At 42.0% G+C, this 20,589-nt stretch overlaps 1 protein-coding gene across 12 annotated transcripts in view; it reads right to left on the reverse strand.

Annotated features, from left to right (window-relative positions):
• tjp1b (tight junction protein 1b) overlaps nucleotides 1-20,589 on the reverse strand; it is a 109,007-nt gene that overhangs the window by 4,462 nt on the left and 83,956 nt on the right. For 5 of the 12 annotated variants that reach the window (XM_054732954.2, XM_015964211.3, XM_070550342.1 and 2 more), the window contains 26 exons: nucleotides 20,080-20,136; nucleotides 19,645-19,769; nucleotides 19,447-19,549; nucleotides 18,979-19,294; nucleotides 18,574-18,680; nucleotides 18,122-18,290; nucleotides 17,886-18,030; nucleotides 11,804-11,937; nucleotides 11,002-11,107; nucleotides 10,559-10,709; nucleotides 9,906-10,014; nucleotides 9,603-9,822; nucleotides 9,305-9,489; nucleotides 9,122-9,217; nucleotides 8,963-9,045; nucleotides 8,666-8,876; nucleotides 8,475-8,575; nucleotides 8,048-8,398; nucleotides 7,540-7,779; nucleotides 5,722-6,579; nucleotides 5,331-5,422; nucleotides 4,872-5,087; nucleotides 4,634-4,770; nucleotides 3,233-3,704; nucleotides 2,856-3,073; nucleotides 1,320-1,463 (listed from right to left, as the gene is read on the reverse strand). In XM_054732954.2, coding sequence (XP_054588929.1) covers nucleotides 1,320-1,463; nucleotides 2,856-3,073; nucleotides 3,233-3,704; nucleotides 4,634-4,770; nucleotides 4,872-5,087; nucleotides 5,331-5,422; nucleotides 5,722-6,579; nucleotides 7,540-7,779; nucleotides 8,048-8,398; nucleotides 8,475-8,575; nucleotides 8,666-8,876; nucleotides 8,963-9,045; nucleotides 9,122-9,217; nucleotides 9,305-9,489; nucleotides 9,603-9,822; nucleotides 9,906-10,014; nucleotides 10,559-10,709; nucleotides 11,002-11,107; nucleotides 11,804-11,937; nucleotides 17,886-18,030; nucleotides 18,122-18,290; nucleotides 18,574-18,680; nucleotides 18,979-19,294; nucleotides 19,447-19,549; nucleotides 19,645-19,769; nucleotides 20,080-20,136 — 5,146 coding nt within the window. The remainder of the gene's footprint in view (nucleotides 1-1,319; nucleotides 1,464-2,855; nucleotides 3,074-3,232; nucleotides 3,705-4,633; nucleotides 4,771-4,871; nucleotides 5,088-5,330; nucleotides 5,423-5,721; nucleotides 6,580-7,539; nucleotides 7,780-8,047; nucleotides 8,399-8,474; nucleotides 8,576-8,665; nucleotides 8,877-8,962; nucleotides 9,046-9,121; nucleotides 9,218-9,304; nucleotides 9,490-9,602; nucleotides 9,823-9,905; nucleotides 10,015-10,558; nucleotides 10,710-11,001; nucleotides 11,108-11,803; nucleotides 11,938-17,885; nucleotides 18,031-18,121; nucleotides 18,291-18,573; nucleotides 18,681-18,978; nucleotides 19,295-19,446; nucleotides 19,550-19,644; nucleotides 19,770-20,079; nucleotides 20,137-20,589) is intronic. The other 7 variants (XM_054732955.2, XM_015964212.3, XM_054732962.2 and 4 more) reach the window with 6 other exon arrangements.

The following is a 20,589-nucleotide window of genomic DNA, read 5'->3' on the forward strand; positions in this document are numbered from 1 at the left end:
ACTTTCACACACACGAATGACGGTGATTTATAGCTCGGTCACGTCCTTGTTACCTACAAGGAAAACCAGCATGTTAACCATATACGGTTTGAGAGAGGATCTGAGAGGGGTGGCAACATTTCCAGCAACACTGAAAACCCTCTCGGATGGTGCGCTCGTTGCACTAACGCACACGTACTTGCGTGCGACTCTGGCGAGCAAAGGGAATCTCTCCCGGTTGTTGCTCCACCAAGTCAAGGGGGTTTCTTTAGGGTGGATGCATTCCTCCTGCAGGTAGCGAGTGAGCTCCAGCTCGGCTCAAACTCTCTTCAGGACGGTTGCAGAAGCAGTGCTTGTCCGGGACTTCAGCAGGTCTCCGAGCGTTTGTTTATTTATTTATTTTTTTGCCGCTGGTGGCAGCTCTGTCTGGGCTAAGGACTCTGGCTGCGCAGCAGCTGACCTACTGAAAACCGAAGTGCTCCCAAAGGAGCGAAGTAACGTTTCGTTTTGATACGAGTGCAGCCATCCTTCTCAACATGCATCGAGTTGAACCAAGTTCAGTAATCGCGGTGGCCCATGATGCAGCGCGGTGGGTTTCTTCATATTGCGATATTTCATTTTTGCGATTACCGCGACAGCCCTAATTATTACAGATGTTTTATTTTTCTCATCTACACAATTGGATGAGTAACCATCAGAGTCCCACAGATAGAATGAATGGAATGCAGAAGATGTGGCAATTCCAGCATTTTCGCCGTGTTCTGAATAATCTCCTCTGGTAAGTTGATGCCATTACAACACCTTTTGGAGGCCGCGCACCATTTGGACACCTCGCTGGTGTTGCGTGATAAGAAAAGTGTAATATGATTGGCTAAAAGCCTCTTGACTCGATCGAGTGACGATTGCTTTCGCTTGCGTCACCAGAAGGTCACCTCAATCAATTTCAGACGAAATTTTTATGATGGAATTCTTTTGCTGAATTTTTACAGACGATAATTTTGTTGGTGTATTTAAAGTTAAACAATTCAAATGCATAATTTCAGAGGATTAAAATTGAATGTATAAAAAAGCCATATTGTGGCGAGACTGTGTTGATTCACAGCAGATGAATTTTCTGTTCTTGTGAAGCGCCTCAGAATTTTTATCTCAAGAGGCATTATATAAAAGATTGTTTTCTTTTTTACTGGGCAATAAAAATAATTCATGCAGCTATTACTACTACAGATATCAGGCAGAAAATATGAAAAACAGAAGAAGTGATTATGAAATTACTCCACAAACTCCTGTTTGGTTAAAGACAGCCCACAGACCCCCAAAAGGACAGAGAGAGGACAGCGTACCCGACGAGGAGTCGGAGGATTTTAGAGCAAAAGACCAACCATCAGGGGTCATAGACGCACAGTGAGGTAAACGGAGCTCCACCGGCTTCAGGAACTTGAGTCCATGAGGGCCACACATCACCAGCGGACTTAGCAGCGTTTCTCCTGCACGGAAACAAGATTTACATTCCACAAATGAAGCACCAAGGAGAGGATTGCCCTTTGCCTAGTGAAGGACAGGAAAAAGGCCATTGTGAGGTATAGGGATGGGTACCTTTGACATTTGAATCGATCCGGTACTAATTCCCGGTACCTACGAGTCGATACCGGTACTTAACGGTACCAATTTTCGATACTTTTGAGTGTTTATTAGTTTAATTCTCTTTTATAATTAAATAGATATTTTTCTCAATATATAACCATATTTGATAAATATCACGATAAATAACATACAAGTTTGTATTTTAACATCGTCCTTGTAGTTTTATAAGCTGATAATTAAACTGAAGCAAACATCTTTACTGTGAACTAAATTTACTGTGTATCTTCATTCCTTTTGCCGTCCTTTTTCATTTGATTTTTCCTACTGGGAAGTTAGAATTTCCGAGGAGAAAGCGAACGCACCATTAGCTGATAACAATGGTGGCAATGGAAGCTAACATATCAAGCTAACGTTATCTTTAACAGTTTATTTAGCTGCTGGAGCAGATTAAAACGATGATGCCTCAAACTTAGATAATTGTCACTGGTTTTACCTTCACCCAATCACCCGTCGCATTTAGTAAAGTAAAGCCAAACTTTAGAGCGCGTTCATGTTCTTCTAGTCGGAAATTCGGAGTTCCGAGGAGAAAGCGAACGCACCATTAGCGAAACGGAAGCTAACAAATCAAGGTAACGTTATCTTAAACATTTTATTTACCTACTGGAGCAGATTAAGATGAGGATGTCTCACTTAGATCGTTGTCTGTCGCTAGTTTCATCACCCAGTTACCCATCACATTTAGTGAAGTGGACCTAAGCTTTAGCGTGCGTTCTTTCTACCATGCTTGCTCTGTTTACAACGGGCTCGCAGGGACCGGCGACATAACGCTCTTGCGCATGCGCAACTGTCTTGGCAGTACCGAAACGAGGCACCGTTTGAATTGACGTGAATCGGTGTTCGGTCGGTTCTATGGAATTCGGTCGGTACCTTAAAAAGTACCGAATTCGGTACTCATCCCTAGTGAGGTATAATAAATAAACTGGTTCCATGTAATTAAATAATCACACTCCACCTTTAACTGGGTGTTAAATTTGTTTGGGGGCATCTTTGCTGTAAATCAGCTGCATTGTTATTTTCCAATCAGCTCAAGGCTTCTACACCCTAAATAAATCTTCTGTTAAATTAAAATAAAGTCATCAGTTTTCTGAATTTAGTCAAAATAAAACAAAAAGCTTGCCCGGTCTTATAATTAGCTCATCAGCAATTCGTCCTACAAGCTTCTCCTCAGATGGTGGAAGTCATTCCTGGACATAGTGAGGATGAAGAGGATCTCCGTACAGCACGATGGGACTCACCTTTCTCCTTGTCGAGGGGGGGCAGGATACTGTTGTCCCGGCACACCTTGAAGTAAATCTCCTGCTCCACGCTCTCTGGGATGGCGCCCTGGGGAATGATGATGCTGACGCCTGTCTCAATGGAGCTCAGAACCCCGCCGTTAGAGTTGAAGATGCCGCGGGCGGTGGCCACCACGGTGTGCCCTTCATCCTCGTCATCATCCTCCAGAGCACTGGGGCTGGGGGAGCAGACACATCAGCATCATCAATCAAACAGGAAAAGGCAGAGAACCACACAGCAGAGGGCTTTAGGGGAAAACTCCAGGGATCGGGGGAGATTTTCTGCCTCCCAGCAGCAACGTACCCAACCCATGCACACAGACGGCTCAACGTCTCACCTCACAGGGATGGCTTTGGGAATGGCATTGATGTTATTGTGCTGGTACTTGGGCCTATTGTCCATCGTGCGCGTGAAGGTGTCCAGACCGCTGTCGTGGTCGAGGGGCTGCGGGGACAGCTGAGGTTTCCTGCTGCTGTTGCCCCCCACCCCAGGCTTACAGAGGAGGTCCGTCTTCACCTGTGTGTCGTTGGGCAGCAGGTTGTGATTGAACTTCGGGCTCTCAAACTTGCGCTCAAAGGGCCGAGCTGCACTGGTGTAAGGCTTGGGGACGTAGCGGTTATAGCTGGTTGGAGGGGGCGCCCCCAGAGTCTTTGGGGGTGCTGCATCGGTGCCATTAACTGGGACTTTATCAGGGAGGCCCCTGGGTGGCAGGTAACCACCTGGTGTGGGTTCGTCCCTGCTGGAGGGCCTGAGTGCTGACAGATCCGGTTTAGGGTTGGGTGAGCTTAGAGGCTCAGGGATGGAATTAGCTGGAAAATGGAAAAAGAAAATAAGTACAAACTGCTATTTAACGGTTAGATTTTTTTTAAACAAACATAAGTTTAGCCGTTTACACACCGGCGTTGTAAACATTATGTCAGAGGGGAGCGTGCCCCCACCCATTTATAAATGAATATTTAGACCCCCCCACATTTACTGAGTAGGAGAAATTGCTCTGTCTTTTTGTGGCATTGCAGGACTGAGAGGCAGTGATGGAGGGGGGGGAAGAGAAAGAACGCTCCTCCAGACACGTGTTATTATTCCTCCTGTGAGCCGGTTTGGAGGTGGGTGGGTCTGAGTGACAGCGACTGTCAGGACCTAATCATGTCTTTTTAATTTTATTTAGACTATTATTTAGGAAAACTGACGAACTCAGAGGAGACAATGAGCTTTGAATGTATTATTATTGTTTTAATTTATTATTATTATGACTTTTCAGATGATTTTCTGACTAGCAATTTAATGAAATGGTTGATTTCAATTGTTATATTGCAATAGGCTCATTTTTTTTCCCTTTCTTGAGTGTAAAATGAAGCTTTACTAATGTTTTTCCTGGTTTGATTATGCAGTTTGCATCTGCAGTTAAAGCCAGGCCGGACTCGAGCCCAACAGAAAACACTGCTGACTGCAACAGCTCACAAGCAAATCTCCAAATCTCAGGCTCTCTCATGCTTATGAAATATGTTTTTATTACATTTATATTCCAGTGTAATATTATTTTCACGGGCATCTTGTGATGCAACACCATGGATATAAATATGTGTGAATCCTTCAGGTGGCAGCATGTCAGAGTTGATGCATGACAGGAATGTCTTGAACAAATAATGTTTCAGGATGAAAAGCATCCTTCTAATGTATTGAAAAAAATAAAGAAATAAAGCTGGAAACACGTGTGTGCACTTAAAATCTATGACATTACCATCACTGGGGCTGAGCTTGGGTAGAGTGTTGGGTGGGATGGGCGGAGCTTGAGGCCCATACTGAGACGAAGGACTGACTTGGGGTAAAGGTTCGTATCTTTTCTCCACCGGGCTCACCTTCTCCACAGACTCGACCCTAAAACAAAACAACAAAAGAGTTAACAACTGGGTCTGAACAGCTGTTGGGAGGCAGAGCTCAGGAATGGCATGAAACAGCCAGCAGGTACACTGTTAGACCTGTTGTATGGGTAGGACAGCTGGGATGGTTTGGGAAGATCATGAAAGCGGTTGATGCCAGGACCAGGTTGGCCCATGGCCTTGCTGTCAAAGCTGCGGCGATCAAAATATGACAGCTGCTTCCTGTAGTACTCCTCATCCTCATCTGGGTCATAGTGGTTGGAACGTACAACATCTTCTAGAGGCTTGGTGTGAGGCTTTTGTGGCTCAGGAGCCCTGAAGAGCAAATAAAAAGTTTAAGTCAAACAGCTTAACAGGTTCAGAAACTAAAGTGGAGGGTGATGGTCAAAGTTCTGACAACAGGGTTCTGTTTATAAACAAATAATTTAACGTGAGGTTTCCTGCTCCGACTTCATGCCAGTAGGTGGCGCTAAAACAACAGCAGCTGAATTTAGAGACGCCTGTTGTCCTTCATTTAAAGACTCTGTAGCCAGGTGTTGTGTAGTGAAGACTCCTCACCTGTAGGCGGACCTCTCCTGCTCCAGGTTGCTGAGGGAGTTAGCTTTCAGGACGGGGGCAGGAGCACTCACAGGTTTAGGAACGTCTGCAGGCTGAAAAAACAAAAACAGGCTCCTCTTTGAGTCTCCATTTGACCGAGATCCTGTTTTTACATGACTGGATAAAATACGAACAAACAAAACTATGCTTTGCACGTTAAATTATTATAAAAGAATAAAACACAATTATTAGTTTAGCCTTTCTTGTTACGCCATTTTGAAATAATACACTAATTTCCAAAGACCTTTATGGAGTAAAACCACAACTTATTAACAAAATTAACTTTTAGTGAATGGTCTCAACTGCAGTGAGTCATGACGACACTGAGATGACAGCTAAATGAAAGACGTACTCTGAGGACTGATGACTCCCCCTCTTTCGCTCTGTCCATAGAAACGGAGCGTTTATTCTCAAACATCTTGACTCTGTTGAGCACCGACTGCGGTTTCATGGCTGGGTCCTCATCCAGTTCTTCCCGTGGAGGAGGAGGAGGGGGTTTGGAGTTTTGAGTCATTGCAGGCTCACCAGGAGAGGGCAATGTCTCTGGTTTAGGAGGGGGAACACTGGGTTCAGAGTTCACCATAGGCTCAAGCATCCCTGGCTTATAACCACGGTTTGGAGGCCCGGACATGTAGGTGGGCCTCAGACCAGAGTCACCATAATAGTGCTTTGGAGGCTCTGGTGAGCGGGGTGAATTTATAGAAAAGCTGCGGGATTCTGCTTCGTAAGGAGAACGGGCGTCGTAGCCTGCTGGAAGTGGAGGAGGGGGCTCATCGTAACGGATGGGTCCAGGTTTACTGTGGCGCATTCGACCATCAAACCCCGGTGGTGGGGCCTCATCATAGCGTGGCTGAGGAGGGCTGTAGTCTCTCCCTGGTCCATCCTCATAGGGGGACCGAGGGTTGTAGCCCACTGGTTGCTGGTGGCCTGGCTGATACCCGGCGGGTTGGGAGGACGAGGTCTGCTGGTCGTATGGGGGCCACTGTTCGTTGTAATGAGGCACACGGTTGTCGTAGTGCAGGTGGGACTCAGGGTTGTGAGGCTTTGGTTCTGTATAGCCACCTCCGTCGTATCCGTAAGGCGGGTGGTCGTACTCGCGGTATGGCTGTTTGTCCTGGTACGGAGGCTGGTGACTGTAGCTCAGAGACTGCTTCAGACCATGGTTGATTCGCACTGGGTCCTCCATATTGTACAGATCTTTCTTGTACATCTGTGAAAAAAGAGAGCTAATTGAGAATCTTCACCAGATAATCAACCAAACCTACAACACCACAGTGAAGGAAAAGTGGTTTCCCAGCAACAAATCAAGAATAAATGAATTACAAGGAAATAAACTGAAACCTCAACAAACTTGCATACTTAAAATTGACCAAATTACAACCAAATTCTGCAACAATTATTTAAATAAGATGAAATCTTTAATCAAAAACAATTCTGAAAGCCCGTTTGACAAGATGCCTTTCAAGAATGATCAGAATCCACAAGGGAATTTCACCAAGTTAACGTGTTTCACCATCTACCCACAAGAAATTTGCACATTTCTGAAAGGCCTCATTTCAAACATATGATGTGTAGCCTGTAGACAGCGAATGTACTGTACTTCCTATGGAAGAAGGTAGATCTGCTCAGGACAAAACTACTTAACATGTAGTGAACTGATGAGTAGACTTTCCATAGAAAGATTTGCTCAGTTGAAGTTTATTTTTACGCAGCGTACTGTCTGCAGGTTAGCTCTCATCATGCAACAAACATTCAGTTTGCAACTTATGCAACGTCAAACTACTGGCACTACTACAAATGAATCACATCTACCCACTACGATGCCACTCTCAGTGCCACTATTGTTCATCTACAGAAGAGTCAAAGCTGAAAGGAACCCAAAAAACATTAGGAGCCATGCAAAGGAGGTAAGAGGCAACAGTTAGGGCTGGTTGTGATGTCTTCACCCTGGTCAGAGACTCAGATGTACCAGTCCTTCTGTCTCCAGCCCACTGTGGTGCATGTGGACCAGTGTGTCACACATTTTCTCTGGGATCCAGAGGCACACAGTGGGCTCAGTGAGTCACACAGTGTGGACAAGACATGCAGAGAGCGAGTGGAAAGCATGTGTGAGAAGACAGGCAGTTAAACAGCAGGCTGGGGCCCAGGGCCGGTCCGAGTGGCTGGGTACCTTTGGTTCTGGACCAGGAGGTCCAGACGGGTGGGGTTCATGTGGTGGAGGAGGTGGTAGGGGCTGAATAAGCTCAGGGGCAGGGCTGGGGCTGTTAAGTGAGTCAGCCTGAGGAGCTGCGGCTGCAACAGGCGGCTCCTCTAGGTGTACACCCTCATGCTGCAGCGGCTGCTCAGCAGCCGAGGTAGCTGCCGCCGCCGCCGGAGGCAACGAGGGCATGGCCAGAGCAGCCTCACCTTGCTGTGAAGTATTGTTAAGAGACATTTTTAACACAGCCATCCAAGGGCACTCAGTACATTTATACCCCAACACCATGAACGTCTTACACCAGCTGCACAATGAAATTTTAAAGCATATTTATGACTTCGCCAAGAACATTAAATATTAAACACAGATCAGAACGCAAAACGGAAAATAAACCAGGAATTCTTCAGCTCCAATGTCATTTATATTTAACTGAATATGAATCTTTGACAAGCAGCAGTTGGAGGCCTGCCAATAACATTACCTGCTGCGGAGCGGCCATCTTAAACCCAGCTGGGTCTATTCGACTAGCCGGGTCGGGTTGCACAGGGTGCTGGTATCCGGGGTACCCTGGAGTGTCTTGTATCACAGGGGGGTCTTCTCGCACAGGCTCTGAAGAGCGGGTGATGGCGGGCTCAGTGGGCAGACCCACCTCATCATTCAAAGTTTCATCTAATTCTTGGTCTGTGTAAGCTCCTCCCTCTGTGTCTGTGTCTTCATAATCAGAAGTGTGGCGGCTGTCTGTGCTATACATGGAGTATTCACTACCTGGCGCCGAAAGGTAGGACAGACGGTCGTCGTGGATGTCCAAATCATCCTCTGTAGTGCCGTCCGCCTGAGCAGAGCAGAAAAACTGTCACAGGTCGCACCAGAATAAAAACGACCAAAGCATCTCCGGCCTGCCGCCTCACCTTCCCCTCCGACACCCATACCAACTGATTCTGCTGCTGCTGGATGGTTTCTTTCAGAGCTCCGTACCATCCATCATTCATGTTGTTCAAGTTGATGGTTGCTAAGAATTAATAGTTGCACAATAATCACCTCACAGAAAGAAAAAAACAGTATAAATTAACATGATTTTAAACACATGCTGCACACTTACTGGTAAACAGGTGGTGATTATTTTTCCTCAGTTTAATGGCTCGCTCAAAAAGCTTCCTGGCGCTCTTCCTGGACTCTGGACAAAGTCTGGTCCTCATGTTCTTCACGCCCTGTTTATTGTCGGGATTTAGGAAGACTACGATGGGGTACCACTGAGCATAGTTCAGCCTGTCCACAGCGTTAGGGGTGATGTCCAGCACTGCATGTTTGTCCTTCAGTTGATAAAGACAAAAATATGGAAGGATCATTCAGAGCATTACTCAACACAGACATTAAAACACCCCAGACGCATGCTCACTCTGTCGATGATCTGTTTGATGGTGTGAAGACGAATGATTCCTGAACTGCGCTGATCTGTTCCTGCATCTCTGGGTTCACTCTCTGAAAACGCAAGAAAGAGACATTTGTGAATAAGGCTCTAATAATAACAGACACTTTGAAGTCATACCAAACATACTTGCTAGTTCAAAGAGATCTGGCTCTTCTCTGGATAATTTTTCTCGAGCGACATCAGCAATGGGTCCAAATATCACAACCGGCCTGAGGAAACCAGCTGCACAAAAGACAAAAACATCACTGGATCCAAAACACTTCATCAGTGATAAGGCTAATTAAACCCTTACACATTTAGATGACTCACCTTCCCTTAGTACAACCCTCTCATAAGCTGGGAACTTTGTTTGGACTGGCTGAGAGGAAAGGTCCTCTCTGCTTTTCCTCAAGTTCCTCTTTGAACTTCGAAGCCCTCTGAACCTCCAGAAGTCCGCCCGGTCACCCCCAGCTGTTTTCGGGAGAGTGTACTGAACGCTGGAAAGCTGCTCCGCTCTGTCAGCAGAAAGACACGGACAGCTTTCAGTGTAATCCACCTTTACAGGCACTGCTACAAGCTTCCCAGCAGAAAGGTAATAAAGGACCTTTATTAGTTAGGATGGTGTCACCTGTTTTTGTTGGGGATGATGCCCCTCTCCACCTCCTGATGGTTCTTCCCGATTCGTATAGCCAGCCAAGAGCCCAACTTGCCGTTGTAGAGCGTGTCCACAACACGGAAAACCTCGCCCTTGTTAAAGCTTAACCCATAAGGAGATTCCTTCTCGTACTCAAAGTGTGTTCGGATATAGAAGGAGTCTCCGACATCAGACTCCACAATCCGCCGATACACTAAATAAGACAACAAAAAATCATTATGACCACATAAATTTAATCAAGTTAACATCATGTGCCGTTTCATTCACTCTACTTACCATCTTTTTTCTTCTGAGCCAGAATGGTGACCTCTTCGCCTTTAGGAAGATCCAGGAGGAATAGCACCGCCTCCTCTCGGATGATGTTAGCAAAATCTACATTATTTACCTGAAAAACAACAAGATTTCAGTAAATTTTTAAGTTAAGCCTTCATCGTTCACTGAGTTCAGGACACAAAGAGCAAATCTCTATTTAGAGGCAGGGGTAAATACCCAGAATTCCCTTAAACACTGCAGGTTTTACGGTGCTGAAAGAACTGAAGGCATAGCTCGGTTCACTCGGTGAGCAGAAAAGAAGGTATAAAGAGAAAGATATACGACTGAATGAATAGGACAAACACAGGGAGGAAACAGTTGTTTCGTGTTTGCTCCCTAGGGCCGTTGCTAAGAGACAAGCTTGATGATACAGGAATTTTGGAGCAGCTGTAAAATCCTGAATTAAAAAAGGGAATGTTTGGGGGCATATTCCCTATAAAAGATTTATATTTATAGTTGCAATCCAATGCCAACTGTTAAAGCAAAAAAGAAAAAAAAAGGCTTCTTGTCCTCTTTTTAAAAAAATATTACTTGACTCATCTAAAAAATGTGAAACAGCTTAAAAATCGCCCAAAACCTCTCTATGTGGACTTGAGTTACAGCTGACGTTATCTCACCCTGAGAATTTGGTCGCCCTCCTCCAGGCCCTCCTTAGCAGCCGGGCTTTCCTCCAGAACTCCAGCGACGAAGATGCCCACGTCGTTGCCCCCAGCCAGCCGCAGACCCACACTCTCCCCTTTCTTAAATTTCACCAGCTTCATGCTCGGCCTGAGGATAAACACGACGGTTTAACTCATTTATTCTGTTCAGTATCATTTAAAAGAAGCAACACTCTTGGCCAGGTGTCTCAAGAACTTATGGGGCTTTTAACACATTATGAAAATGCTGCACTTTATTGATTTGGACAAAAATAACCACAAAAATGGCATCTCACACACAAAATGAAATCCATGTTTATACTGTCATTCAAATGAACAACACAGATAACAACAGACAAGTTTAGAAAAATGTAATTTTGATGTGTTTGGAGGACAAGGTTCATGAAAACTATTGTTATTACCGTAGGATACTGTCGTCATGGGCAACGCTTGGCACAGGGGCATCTGAAGGACTGACTGGCAAGTCAACGTCTGGCTGGCCAGGCTGAGCATACACAGGCTTGGGCTCTAAATAAATAAATAAATAAAAGGCTGTGGTCTTGATGCACACACCAAACTGACGTTCATGAAAAAGCACAATAACCCCTCCACCACATAACTGACAAGACTGAACATACAACTAAACAGCTGGGAAGAAGTTCACAAAGAGAGAAAGCACCACCATGTTCAAAATATCTCACACACACCCACACACACACACACACACACGGCGTCCTTAGCTGGGAGGTCAAAGCAGAATGCTGCAGGCTGGCGAGGAACGTCACATTCGATCAACTCATACAGCTTATTTTCACCGTGCTCGAGGCAAACTCAGACAGACTCAGCAGGCGTTTGCATCTAACTTTTTTCAGTAGCTGTGCTTTAAAAAAAAGGGCTAAATTAAATGGGTCGAAGGAGATTTAATTCCACTGTCATGGAGTTGCGCAATTTTCTGTTTGATGACAGAAATATAAGACCTCTCATTGGCTAACAAGTATAGATGTGAGCCACTCAACCCAGACTGATTTACAGTCCACCTCTTGCGCGCGCGCACACACACACACACACACACACACACACACACACACACACACACACACACACACACACACACACACACACACACACACACACACACACACACACACACACACACACACACACACACACACACACACACACACACACACACACAGTTTTTAGGGGGCCTGTTTAAGTTCTAACCTGGAAGAGGCGGGAGCTGTTTCTCATCTCTCGCCACAGCTGACTCCTTCAGCTTTGGCAGAGGAACCTCCTCTGCTAGCTTGGATGGTGTTGAAGCTGGCTTGGAGAGCCGTTCATCATCACGACTCCTGTGACTACAGATAGTACAAGTTTACTCATCTCTAAAAAAACTGGAGACAGAGAAATAATCAAACATAGTACATTGTGTATTGGTCTCCTGGGCAGACACGCGCTGCTGGGAACAGCTTGAGTAGAAGGCAGCATCTTATTCATGAAGGTCATTGCTTTGCCTGTCCACTCTTTTTAAGCTCTATTTTTAGAGCAGCTTATCTAAGGTGTCCAGTAGATTCTGTCCTCCAGGAGAATTTTACTGAGACTCTGGTTTAAAGCGGTGCTACTTGACTTCACTGCCAGTTTAAAAACAATAACGTGTCTGGTTATACACACGGTAGTCCAAACAAAAGAAAAACAAGCCAGATGAATGAAGACAAAGTCAAAAATCCATTTAGATATATTTCACAATTAAACAGACTAAGCAGTAATGCAACAAAGCCACATTTCTGGTGAGAAGAAGATGTAGCATCAGCAGGTGATCTCAGATCTAAACGTGCTAATATCTACATTAAACACATGGACTAGGAAAAAAATTATTACAAATCATTAACACTATAAATGTTATGTCCCATATGGTCTGACATTTGCTGGCAAGACTAGTTTGTAGATCCAATGAACTTTAAATGGTAAACATGTGACGTGCAATGACAGCATAACAGAAAGCATCCAAGAACAGCTGCAGTGATAGACTGTGATGCATCTGCATGCCTGCAGCACTTCAGCAGCAGGAATAATCTAATCAGTGTAAAGAAGATAATAAAAATACTTTAATTCACAACATCTAACCACAATGTAAAGAAGCGTTATTCCCGGGTCTCCATATGTTAAACAAATTCCTAATTGCCGATATACTTAGGGAATTTTTTATTTGGATGTGGTTTATTTAGCTTATTCTGAATACCTTTAATTTACTCGTAATCAAAGAAAACAGTTAAGTTCAGATCAACACTTTTACCCTGTCTCAGTAACTCCATCTTGTATTTGAAATAGTTGAAATGATGCTTTTGTTAAATAAAAGACCAATGATGAAAAGCCTCACAAGACATCTGAATCTGCGCTGGTTAGCTGCTGATGATCTAATGTTACAGCATTGTTGGGTCGTACTGTCCTTGTGCCAAACATGCGGTTTAGCCCACCTGAACATTCTGAGGACTCAAAGATCCGGTAACACATTCACAGGGTTTTGCCATCCAAACGGGAAATGGGATTCAGTGTTTGGTGTCGTATCACTACAGCAACATTTGCGGAGTTAAGACTCGGTGTTGCACCAATCACCAACCTCACAGACACTTCCTCTCCACCAGAGTGAGGGCTGTGCGTTCACAGGAGTTTGTCAAAGTCAGAACCAAGTTAAATCTATTCCAATTGATTTATTATCCGCACTCCAAGCAGAGAAATTATGCCAAACCTAAGAGTTGTCTTCAGCTGTCGAATCTGAGAGGAATGAAGGGGCAGATCAAGCCCATAATTCTGACGGAGACTTTACAAAAAAACTGAACGATTCATGCTTTACAGTTATCAGATTCACAAAGTAGAAAAAAAATACATTTATAATAAAATACCCTTTTCCACTACTCTGAGTTCAACTACTATACTACTTATAGGGATATTTTAACCATGTTGAAGAGTGTTTATGTTTAAAACAAATGCTATCTCAGCAGTTTTACACAGCTACTCAATGGCTTAGCTAATAAAACATCACGCAATGAATTTAGGTGATTGTAGCCATTTTAAAACATCAACAAAACACTTTGGTCTTGGCTGCTCCCAGACTAGCTGTTAGCTTATCGGTCTTGATCATAAACAGCTTTCTGAACAAGTCATTAAGGAAACAATCTCCATTATAAATTATTAATAACAAAGAAACACGTTTTATAATGGCACCACTTGTTGAATTTTATTGGATACATCTTGAAGTGATGTTTAAGACTTTGGGACTATTTTTTATACTTGTACTGTGGAGCACCTTTTGCCTTCTGAGGCCTATTGGATGGTAAGGAAATCCATTCCTGCTAATCTGTCAATGGCTAAGAAAATGGAAAAAGATTTGGATGAAGTCAAGAAGTCACTAAACTTTATGTCAGGTGAACTAACTAAAGTGGTAACACAACAAAGTGATTTGATGAAATAGTTGAAGTACAAAATCTGAGGGAAATGATTAAAGAGAAATATAAGAAGATTGAAGAGCTTGAAAACAGAGTGGAGCAGCTGGAGCAACATTCAAGAATGGAGGAGGTGGTGATGATTTCAGGCCTGGAGACTACACATCGTACATATGCACGGGCAGCTTCTGGAGGAAATGCTGGAGGGGATGTGCCAGCAGAAGAACTGTTGTCACTGGAAAAACAAGTTATTCAGTTCTTTGGAAGTAAGGGCATTTCTATTGACAGCACCACTATAGCTGCATGCTACACAATTCCTAAAAAACAATCATTCAGTTTGTGAGCAGGAAACATAAAGTTGACTTGTTAAAGGTCGTAAAGAAGCTTAAGGGCACAGGAGTGTATGTAAATGAGCACCTGACAAAGAAGAATGCAGAGATTAACTGGCAAGCAAGAATTCTGAAGAAGGAGAGGAAAATACAGGATACCTGGATAAGGAACTGTAAAGTAATGATCAAGCTTAATGCACCACCAGAACAAGCTAAAGTGGTGAGCATCAGGAGCCTCTCTGAACTGGAAAAACTTAAATGATGAGAAGAAGATGGTATTTAGTTCATGGACAAAGCAGACTACAAGAAATCAGGAAATAATAGATTTTTTAGGTTTGTCAGTGATGTAGATCGTAAATCAAATCTGATAGATAATGGAGTTGACTCAGAAATTAATGGTTGCAGCAACACCCACCTGGACTGTGAATATTATATTGTAGAGGACTTCAAAGTGAGTATGTGTGGATTTTCATTAATACACTTTAACAGCAGAAGTCTCTAGAACAATTTATCTAAGATTACCTAAATGAGTTCAAGGAGAAATTTACAGTAGTTGCAATTTCAGAAACCTGGATCAAAGATGGAAAAGAGTTATTGAATAAACTGGATGGCTATGAAATTATTAATCAGAGCAGACAAAACAAAAGAGGGGGTGGGGTAGCACTTTTTGTTAGGACTGGTTTTGATTGTACGATACTAACGAATATGACCTTCATTGTTGAGAATTTGATGGAGTGTCTGACAATTGAAATTAAGTGTAAAAAATCCAGAAACATCATTATAAGTTGTATGTATCGTAGTCCTGGTTCTTCTATAGATCAGTTTAATGAACGTATTGAAACATTATTTGGGCAATGTAGGAACAAAATGACTTTAATTTGTGGTGATTTTAATATTGATATGTTTAAATCGGATGATAATCCTAAAATAGCTGAATTTATCAATTTAATGTTTAGTTTAGGTTTCTTTCCGTTGATATTGAGATCAAGCAGGATAACAGCCGATAGTATTACACTGATTAACAATATATTCATAAATCAATCTGACATCAAGACAAAGAATGGCCTTTTTGTAACTGATATTACTGATCATTTACCGGTGTTTACTGTGGTGGAAATGATGAGAAGTGATGAAACATCTCTGGAAAATGTAAATTTTACCATAACTAGAAAAAAACTCCTGTTGCAATTGAAGCTCTGAAATATGAACTGTTTTGCTCTGATTGGACTGATGTTTATGTTGATGATGTTAATAATTCTTATAATGCATTTCTTGAAATATTTTTGGGAGCTTATGATAAACATTGTCCTCTAAAATATCATAAGCAAAACTTTAAAAAAAAGGTCCCTACCCTGGATTGTTAGGGGATTGGAAAGGGCTTGCCAGAAAAAGAAATCACTGTATCTGGATGTTATAAAAAATCCAACAAAGGAAAAAGAAAAAAGGTATAAGGAATATAAAAACAAATTAACTACAATAATAAGGAAGCAAAAAAAGGAATATTATGATCAGCTTTTCCTAAAACACAAAAATAATATTAAGGGTACATGGAATGTGTTAAATAAATTAATAAGACATACAAAAGAAGCAGGTATAGATATTCACAATAAAAATGAAAAGAACATTGCAAATTAGTTTAATAAATATTTTGTGAATGTTGGCCCTAATCTAGCTAAAAAGCTGCCAGAAGTTGACATTAACCAAGAAATAAATAAAATAATAATACAATGTTTTTGAGCAGTGTAAGCCAAAGTGATGTGATCCAAGCGGTACATAGTTTCAAAGATAAAAAGTCCTTAGATTTTCATGGGACAGATATGTCTCTCATCAAGGAGGTTATCCAATGCATTATTGAACCTTTTACTTATATTTGTAATAAATCCTTTTCAAGTGGCACAGTCCCAGAACAAATGAAAATAGCCAGAGTTATTCCTATTTATAAAAGTGGTGATAAATTATTAGCTTGTAACTATAGACCTATCTCTTTACTGCCACAGTTTTCAAAGATACTTGAGAAACTTTTTGTAATTAGATTTGAAGCATTTATCAACAAGTTTGATCTTTTAAACGACCATCAGTATGGGTTTAGGAAGAATCGTTCAACCTCATTAGCAGTTATGGAATTGGTAGAGCAGATTGCAACAGCAGTGGATCAAAAACTTAATGTAGTGGCTGTCTTAATTGATTTGAGTAAGGCATTTGATACAACTGATCACACATACCTGCTCAAGAAATGTGAATACTATGGTCTTCGTGGTAAAACCAATCAATGGCTTGAAAGTTATTTAAGCAGTAGATTTCAATATGTAAATGTTAATGATACAGATTCACAGCTTGAAAGAGTAATATGTGGTGTACCGCAAGGCTCGGTGCTAGGACCGAAATTATTCAACCTATATCTGAACGACATCTTTTCTGTATCATCTCGGTTAAAATATATTACGTTTGCAGATGATACTAATTTCATTTGTATGGGAAAATAAATGAGTGAGTTATTACAAGAGGTTGAAAATGAATTGGGTTCAATTAAAAATGGTTTGATTACAACAAACTATCACTAAATGAAAATAAAACCACATTTATGATATTTTCAGGGAACAGGGACAATGACGGTGCTAAGCTGTTTTTAAATGAGGTCCCAATTGAACAAGTACATGAAACTAAATTACTAGGTGTGATTATTGATAGTAAACTCAGTTGGAAACCACATATTGAATATATCAAACAGCAAGTGTCTAAATCTATTGCTATACTTTATCAAACTAGTGATGTACTAAATAAAAAAGCCTTGTTTTTGATTTATTGCTCTTTAGTTATGCCTTATTTGTCTTACTGTGCAGAGGTTTGGGGAAATGCAGGTAAAATGTGTGTTGAGACTGTATTTAAATAACAAAAAAAAGGCGATTAGAATAGTTAATAAATTGGGATACCTCGAATCAACCCATAATCTATTTAGTCAAACTAAAACGCTAAAATTAGGAGATATTATTAAAGTAAAAATCTTAGAGATTCTTCATAAAGTAGTTAATAATAATATCCCAAATTGCATAAAAGTTTATTTCAAACCAAGAGATGATCATTATAATCTCAGAGGTGTATTTATGTTTGAATGTGTAAAAGGCAGAACTAATGTGAAATCAAGACGTGTTTCTGTTGTCGGTGTGAAATTGTGGAATGAGTTAGATGATGATTTGAAGAAATGTACTTCTTTACTAAAGTTTAAAACAGGTGTAAAGTGTCACATATTTACAGGGTATGAAAAGTATGTATAGACATTTAGAATTTTCATTGTGGTTATTTATATTGGGGAAAATAAAAGAAATGTATATTGGTTATGTATCTTAGGTGGAAAATAGGATAGGCTAAAATAAGCATTGCTTCTGCCTATTCCTTTTTTGGTTTAAATTCAAGTTGTTAATATTGTTGTTTTGTTTGAAAAGAAAAATTTTATGTTAATGCTATAAACCAAAATAAAGACCGAAAGAAAGAAAGAAGAAAGTTCCCTTCACAAACAATGGTAGGCCTTATTTAGCTCACCTGCCATTGCTGATTTGTTGGGGCGAATGTCTGGAGTGGTCTGAGGGTTCCGATCGTCTGTCTGGAGACCGGGAGCGGCTGCTACGATGTCTGTCACGCGATCGATTGGAATGGTCGGATGCCAGAGAATGGATATCTGAAATGTCTGGTAAAAAAAAAGAAGTCCCAGTTCAACATCGCTGGCTTTTCATCTGCACACACCTCAGCTGAATGCGACAAGTCGACCTCACGCTCACCATCTCTATCAGAGGCGTTGGCTGAAGGAATGCTGTCATCGAGGTCAGGGATGTTCAGCAAGGTCGCCCTGTCGTCTCTCTGGACAACCATTTTTAGTTTGCCCTTCGACCTTTCTATTAGTTTCTTAGCGTCTATCAAAGAGAGGTTCTCGGTCACTGTGCCATTAATCTGAGAGAACCAGGAAAAACAGAATTCTCAATTTTTAAAAAGAAAACTTTTTTTCTCCACATTTAACTTAAAAAATACATGTTTGGGTTACAGATGATGAAAAATAACTAAATCTCTACATCAACAAGATCAGGCTGAATAAATCTAAAGTAACCAAAATGAGTAAATAAGAAATAGTGTTTGGAATGCAAAATATGAATCAGAGCTTTATATAAGATCATCAATATCTAAACGTTTGAGTGAGATTTGTAAGGTTTTGTGGTTCTCCTCCCTCAGCTCCTACCTTCAGAACAACATCCCCTTCCTGGATGTTGCCATCTCTGGCTGCCAGGCTCTCAGGGGAGATGTCCTTGACAAAGATGTGGCTGGCCAGGCGGAGGCCATATTCTGCTTACAGAGTGAACGACAGCAACAAAGATGATGTTAGCACAGAGTTCTCGTGAGGGCACCGGAGTGAGCGCACTCTGCTGACAGCTGCTGTTCCCGTTGGGATTAACAAACTGATTAAAGAAGATTAATTGCTCTTTTACTTAAGTTTACTGGGATTTTTGCTAAGGCTGGGAAGTTTTATTTACTCTAGCAATTACCCAGAGCGGATTTAGTTCTGACAGAGAATAAAGATTTCCTAAATTCCAACACATCTTAACATGACGACACTCTTTTCTATCCCCGACTTTGTGAGCCTCACCTTCATTTTTGCGGGATTTAACCAGCGTAACCTTGGCAGGACGTGGGGGGAGATTGTGCGAGCGGCGGTCTGAGCGAGGGGAGAGACTTCTCTCTCTTGAGCCACTGCGCTCACGTTCCCTGTCCCTTCGCCCGCCGCTCCGACCACTGCGTCTGCCCATGGCCCCGCCCACACCGCTGTAAGCACCACTGCGTCCACTCCGCGTCTCGTATATCTCTTCATCGTAGCTGTCCTCCTCTTCGTCATGCTCTGACATAGTTTCTCTCTCTCCCAACCGGCCCATGGGGACGTGCACCTTCCTTTTCCGTCTGATTGTCTGATCAGAGGGAGGCAGGTTTGAAACTGCGCCAACAACCAGTCACTTCACATTTATCAATCACGTTCCTCTGTGTTTTTATCCTTGTTCAAAATAAAAACATCTACATATCATACACATCAAAACACACGCTTGTTGAGGCCAACACTCACAATTTTGGCAATTTTCCCGCTTTTGCGAAGCTGCTGAACAGCATATGCGTGCTCCACATTGTCCATGGAGACAGCATTGACCATGACCACTCTGTCATTCTCCCTGGAGTTCAGAAACAACACAAAGACAAAGTGGAGTCATCCTGGAGAAGGCAGTCATTTCAAACTAAAGATCTGACTGTAGTAATAAGCTCTTACTGCAGTAGGCCTTCTGCTGGGCCTCCTTTCAGCACATCTGAGATGACAATGGAGGTCTCGCCACTCTGAAAATGAGGGTTATCCCGACCTCCTGATATGGCTATCCCAAAGCCAAACCCTGGTGCCTGCGCAAACACAGATAACCACTTTTCACCAGTTTGTATAAATATAGAGAACTACGGTTTCATTTCTTCACATTTTTAGCCCTTCAAAAGTGGGGAGAGACTCAGTTTTAAATGATAACTTTCTTTGCCGGCTCCACCTGCAACTCTGTTTTAAGTGAGCACACATTCTCCAAGATGTGATGCAGGAAACAGAAGAGAAAGGAACAGGCCGGGGAAAAAAACAGCATTGAACAGGTTGTTTAGGGAGACGCTGGAAAAGGAACAGACAAAGATGGATGTGGAGAGCAGAGGGAGAATAACAATTGCCTACCCTGTGTAGTGTTACTGTGTGCTGTTCCCAAATGACTGTCTCCTCCATTGCTGCACTCTGAGAGACACAAACACACTGTGTTTAACACAAAGGTTCAGGCACAGTTCGAAACCAAAAAAGAAAAATAGCATAACATTTATGTAATCTCATTCAAAAAGATCACAGATGAGGAGAGAAATGTTTTCCTTCGGAAAAATACCAAATATTCCTGCCTTTAGTCTTCAATTGCTTATTTTTATTAAAATATGTGAATTTAATGCTTAGTGTCAGACATCAAATAAGTATAAGCTGACACTTTACACCATGGCAAAAAGTTTAAATACTCAAACAATCTTTATGTGTAATGAAGTATTCAAGTTGAACTAAAACAGATGCAAACAGCATCTGAAAAGAAAGGTATTCCTTTAGTCTCCTTTTCTCTTTTACCCAAAGGTGCTTCCTGGCACCTGCATTCACAGTAAAAAGCCACAACCTATTTCAATTCAACTTTTAGTTTATAGTTTTTCTATT

The sequence above is a fragment of the Nothobranchius furzeri genome, chromosome 4 (assembly GCF_043380555.1).
Source record: "Nothobranchius furzeri strain GRZ-AD chromosome 4, NfurGRZ-RIMD1, whole genome shotgun sequence".
NCBI lineage: Eukaryota > Metazoa > Chordata > Actinopteri > Cyprinodontiformes > Nothobranchiidae > Nothobranchius > Nothobranchius furzeri.